Below are 5,856 nucleotides of genomic sequence, written 5' to 3' on the forward strand. Positions count from 1 at the left end.
AAGACGCAGCGTCCTGTGTTCTCGCGAGACTACATTTTTCCCTAATCGCGCCGCGCGCCCCTCTTTCTTTCTCTTTCCGCCATATTGCAGAGCTGGTAAGGTTTGATCTCTGCAATGCTTGTATAATCGGATTAAAATCACGGACATCGTTGTGTATCAACCACATTTAGACTGAAATATATGTTTATGAGCAGCCTAAACGCCAGGGTTGTGAGTCATTTGATTACTCGTGCCTGTATGAACGGATATATTGCCCCGATATCCAAAGCTGTCCAACCTCTCCAACAATCAGCAGTGTCTGTCCGTGTTACTGAGGGACAGATGGGAATAACCCGAGTCAAACCAAAGTACCCAAGCAGTCCGGTGCCTCTTTTTAACAACAAATACATGTTATTATGAAAGAGGAAGGTTTATGGTCAAGACGAACTCCGATAGCTTAATTCGCTAACTATTAAACGCAATACCAGAACGTTAATCATAGCGCATAGTTCTGGAGAAAATTGAATACAGTTTTGCCTTGTGTACGTTTTTTTCGGTTTCCAAGAAAACGTAATTTAACTTGTGTGATTTCTTTTTTTATACATCCGTTTTGTCGATATGTACCTGGCTTTAAAGTAGCGCTTGGCTCGTGACAGTGATTAGTTGAGGCTATTTAACGTATATATTAACTATATAAGAGAGAAATCACGTGTTTTTCTTCCTCCGCAGGCATCATGGTGCGCATGAACGTTCTCGCCGATGCGCTGAAAAGCATCAACAATGCAGAGAAACGGGGGAAACGCCAGGTTCTCATCAGGCCCTGCTCTAAAGTCATAGTGCGCTTTCTTACTGTGATGATGAAGCATGGTGAGTGAGTTCCTGAGCTTTTCAGTGTGCGAGTTTGACAAGAATCTGTTTACTCTGCTCTTGTTATGAAAAACATGAATTGGTCAGTCTTAAATGGATATTTCATCCAATGTTGTTCCAAACCTATACTGTTGACTACTGTTGAACCTGAAAGAAGACATTTTCAATCTCTTTGTGTGGTCTTTGCAGGTTACATTGGCGAATTTGAGATCATTGATGATCACAGAGCCGGGAAAATTGTAGTCAATCTAACAGGGAGGCTGAACAAGGTAAGTGGTTTAATAAACTTAGATGTTCACAATAAATGTCTAAAATTACACCAGAAAGTATGAGAGACGTGTACAGTGTTGTGCAGTTAGTGACCGCTAAAGAGCTTTCTTAAGCCGGATAGATCATAATCTACTATATTTGCAGTATAGATCAACCTGGGGTGCCTTTTTGCTTTTATGAAGTAGTTACTGTGGGATGAAAATATTAAGTACATTATAAAACTATTGTTGTATTACTAGTATATTTAATAGGGGTGGGAATCTTAAAGTGCATATTGCAGGTTAGAGACCCAGTGGGTCAATGTATAGAAAAATAATGTATCTAGAACTAAATTGTTTAAAATATACTTATAAATTCGCTACTTGAGGCTTCTGGAGTTGTTTTTGAGAGAACATTTTACTTGCATCTGAAAATCGCCGAAACCGGAAGTGACGTAAAGGTAGGGAGTGCGGTCAATTTAAACAATAGGAAAACAATGGATGGCAATGACAGTTCGGATGCTGAGGAAACTGTAAATGTTTATTCATACTTGTATAACGGACCACAGCCCTACAATTATGAGCCTGCTATGCGGCCAAGAGAGCAGGGACAGGCCAGCATTATTCTGATAATAATTAAAGTTTATCCGTGCCATTGATCCTGGTGACCCCAAACTCGACCACGAATAACTTTGCTAAGAGGTCTTTGTGTCCGCGCAAAGAGAGGCTATTCATTCCTTTCACTTCGCAATAATAGTAATAATAATAATAATATAGAAAAGTCAACACAGAGAGAACATACAAACTCCACACAGATGTTTTTTATTCACAATAAGCTACAGAATACGTAGAAAACTGAATCTATAGGACTAATAGCGAATCGTGCTTTGGTTCTTATTTTAGAACGACTATACATCGACTCTCTGGGTCTCTAACCTGCAATATGCACTTTAAGGCACCTCATGATTTGATCCCAAAATGATTTTTCATCTACCTTTTTTTTCTTAAGTTTACTGACTTATATCAGAGATATATCAGATTTATTTGTGCATTTTTATTAAAATAAAATGTGCAAATGCAAAGATGCACAAACAAACCTTTCAACTTTATAACATACATTTGTGATTTAAAATAAGGCACCAGACTGCTTTAGTACTTTTTAAAATAAGTCCAAGTTTGTTTGGTTTAAAATCAAATCATTAAAATAATCAAAACAATTGTATGTTAATTATAACTAGCTAAATATAGCTTCAAAACATACAAACAAATATAAACTATATTACTAGTGATATTTTTGACAGCGGCAAGTCTAATACAGGCTAAACTAGGCTGCATTCACACTAATGCACAGATCTGTTTTAACATATCAGATGTTTTGTCCTCTACTTAAAATGAAACTGACTGTTTACATTAATTTCGCATCATAAAAGCATTTTACGATGCAAGTGCATTTAACTTGGAGTTACGCACAGCTGCATGCTCTTTGGAACGAATGCACACAAAGCGCATGTGAGCATTTGAAAGCAGCCGTCTGGCATTGAGCTTTGTGTGTCCAATATGTACGGCATTCCAATGGCATAAATGATACATGATTTTGGGAAAATATTGAAACACCAAATTTCTCTCAGTGCATATCCGATGCAACGAAGCCTGTGATTGCCCGCTTCAACCATGACACGTTATACACTTAATGGATGTTGTGTGTGTTTGTGTAATTGGCAGCAAGCAGAATACTGTCTCTAGCGCACACCATTGTACATATGAGAAGGAAATAAGCTCAGAATTGTTAAAGAGAAAATCGCAATGCATTGAAGAATCTTGTTTTTCCTCCCACCCCTAATATTTAAGCAGTAAGGTAGGAGATACTGTGATTGTAGTCTCAGCTGACAGACATTTGTTAGGCGAAAGGCACAGCTGGTTTTAAAGGAGTCATTTTCATAATGACAAGCCTTGTTGAATTGGTCCTACAGGTTTTGTATCATATAAATGAGTTCCAATTGAACACATTTATTCATTTAGTAGGTGCTTTTATCCAAAAATACAACAATACAAATACAGAGTAATACAACATGCAGTTCATCAGATGGGGACAGTAACACGAGAAGTGCTAGCAATACAAAGTTTCAAACATTGTCCAGAATAGTACAAGCTAGAAAATGGTGGGATATAGGTGCACTCTGTCTTTGACTACTGATATTATATGTGCATCAAGCACTCAAACCGTTCTCTGAACAATTTCTCTGATGCAGTGTGGCGTCATCAGCCCACGGTTCGATTTGCAGTTGAAGGATCTGGAGAAGTGGCAGAACAACCTTCTCCCATCCAGACAGTTCGGGTGAGTAATTGCCAGTGTCTACCAGAAATGTTTTAAACACTGTTTTATGAACATTTAGCTATTTTTGTACTGTATTTACTTTCTGCATTCACAGTAGATACTGATGGGTTTAAAGTAGTGCTGTCAAACGATTAATCGCATCCAAAATAAAAGTTCTTGTTTACATAATATATGGGTGTATACTGTGTATATTTATTATGTATATATAAATACAAACACATGCATGCATGTATTTAAGAAAAATGTTATGTTTATATATTAAATATATTTATATATAATATAAAATTTAAGAATATAAATGTATATACATGTAAATATTTTCAAAATATATACTGTATGTGTATTTATATATACATAATAAATATACACAGTACACACACATATTATGTAAATAAAAATAATACTATGGTTTCTGCAGAAATGCTAAACCCAAATCTTTATAGGCTTAACAAAAGGGTAGATGAATAAAAATATTAAGTATGTTTAGCGTTCCCAAATGAATGAGGTCAACAGCATGTGCAGTGCTTTATGGGAGAAGGCAGAAGCTGCTCAATGCTTTTGCCATGATTGTGGTTTTTTCCCTCTCCCCATTATTGTGGGTGGTGTAGTTTTTCCACAAAGAAAACATAGCCTAGAAATTGTATATGGAGCACAGTAACTTAGTATCAGTGGCTCTTTGACCTTCATTTATTGTAACTGCAATGTCTTATCAGAGATTTAAGCTTTGTCATTTGGTGCATGTTTTGTATTCTCTTGCAGTGATCTTGAGATTAATCTTAGCTAAAATTGATATTATCTTTGTGTGTTTTTTAACAAAGGTGTTGGTTCCTCTGTCTGTCACTTCTAGTAGTAGTCGTCTTAGACGACTATAGATTAAAAGTTTTTGCCTTTTTTGGTGAGCAATTAGTGTATGAAATGTTAATTTTAGGAAATCTTTTGTTTGTCTCATTTGCCATCGAAATCCATGTTGTTGTTGAAGTTCATTATTTTATTGTAAGGGAATTGTCTTCTTGAGCAACTAAGGGTGTGTTCACACTTGTCATGTTTGGTTTGATTAAAACGAGCCCTGGTGCGATTGCTCTGTTAGTGCGGTTCGTGTGAACGCTGCCATCCGAACCCTGGTGCGCACCAAACAAGCGGACCGAGACCGCTAAAAAGATGGGTCTCAGTCCACTTCCAAATGAACTCTGGTGCGGTTCGAATGAAATATGAAAGATGCACAAACAATTCAAAAGATTAATTGTTGATGCCATGACAACAAATTGATGAAAGATGCACAAGCAACGAGGAAGTCAAGTGCCTTTTATGAGCTCTGTGTGAGTTCGCAGGTGGTGAAAATAAAATCATAAGTACACGCAGCAATGAGCGCGCTTAGTCCAGCAGACGGCATTAGATGAATTCAACTTAAAGAGGCGCTGATCAGACCGATCGGTGAATGGTTACTTTGATGTCATACCGTTTGGTCTGTGCAGCACCGCTTTAAGTCGAACACAGCTTTTGTTTGGGGTATTCGGTGAGTTCGGTCGGGATATATACGTCATTCAAGCCGACCAATCAGGTTGTGAACGTAACACTATGCCTTTAGGTTCACTGTCTTTAGGTTCGCTGTCAAAAATGCTAATGTGAACGCTTAGCGGACCAGGACCAAATGTATCATTTTCCACAAGTGTGAACGCACCCTAAAAGCAGGTTGCTAGCTCTAGCTCAACTTGTCACCTTGAGTGTCTGGCACTGTAACCAGTTGCAAAGGTTGATGAAACAGATTAATTATTGATAGTCAATTAGCTATCCAAATTTGACTTAGCATAAATTGCTGCTATATTTGTGACAAATTATCCCTTTTCATTGCTTTGTGTTTTTATTATAAAATATCTTGCAAATGTCAGCTATGTAGAACAGAAGCACCTAAGGTGAGATGCATTCAAAGGGCAGCAGCATCTTGGACAACCTGGTCATGCTTTTTGTCTCTTTATTCTCTGCAGATTCATTGTTTTGACAACCTCAGCTGGCATCATGGACCACGAGGAGGCCAGACGAAAACACACAGGAGGCAAAATCCTTGGGTTCTTTTTCTAAGACATGTAAAATCACCAACAAATAAACACAGTGGAAGACAAGTTGTATGTGTGCTTTGCTTTCTTAATGCATAACATGCTATGTGCTCATTCAGACTAGCTAAAGGAGCAAATGTAAGCAGTAGGAAACACATGATGCACACCGCCATGGAAGACTATTATTCTGCCAATTGTGTTGTGATTGAGTTTGGCTGAAAGTGTAATATTTAATTGTCAATATCGATGCTGTCATAACACAAATTACACGGCAAACAGAGAAATTATGCAGATCTAGTTGAAAAGCTTCAGTTTACAGTTCAGAGGCTTTAAAACATTCCTGCTAGAATTTTACGTTTGAGTGTTTTACGTCTGT

The 5,856-nt window shown here is 37.5% G+C and overlaps 1 protein-coding gene across 1 annotated transcript; it reads left to right on the plus strand.

The window, feature by feature from the left end:
• On the plus strand, window positions 1–5,546 carry rps15a (ribosomal protein S15a). The gene is made up of 5 exons (XM_016539622.1): window positions 1–95; window positions 709–846; window positions 1,036–1,115; window positions 3,344–3,429; window positions 5,412–5,546. The coding sequence occupies exons 2-5, from the start codon at window positions 714–716 to the stop codon at window positions 5,503–5,505; spliced, it is 393 nt and encodes a 130-aa protein (XP_016395108.1). The 5' UTR covers window positions 1–95; window positions 709–713; the 3' UTR covers window positions 5,506–5,546.
• The last annotated feature ends 310 nt before the right edge of the window (window positions 5,547–5,856 follow it).

The sequence above is a fragment of the Sinocyclocheilus rhinocerous genome, unplaced genomic scaffold, assembly GCF_001515625.1.
Source record: "Sinocyclocheilus rhinocerous isolate Xijiao unplaced genomic scaffold, SAMN03320098_v1.1 scaffold1029, whole genome shotgun sequence".
NCBI lineage: Eukaryota > Metazoa > Chordata > Actinopteri > Cypriniformes > Cyprinidae > Sinocyclocheilus > Sinocyclocheilus rhinocerous.

Coding starts and splice junctions, on each gene's coding strand:
- rps15a (XM_016539622.1), top strand. CDS start 714: ATGGTGCGCATGAACGTTCTCGCCGATGCGCTGAAAAGCATCAACAAT. Junction 1,116..3,343: donor TAACAGGGAGGCTGAACAAG/GTAAGTGGTTTA, acceptor TCTCTGATGCAG/TGTGGCGTCATCAGCCCACG. Junction 3,430..5,411: donor CTCCCATCCAGACAGTTCGG/GTGAGTAATTGC, acceptor TATTCTCTGCAG/ATTCATTGTTTTGACAACCT.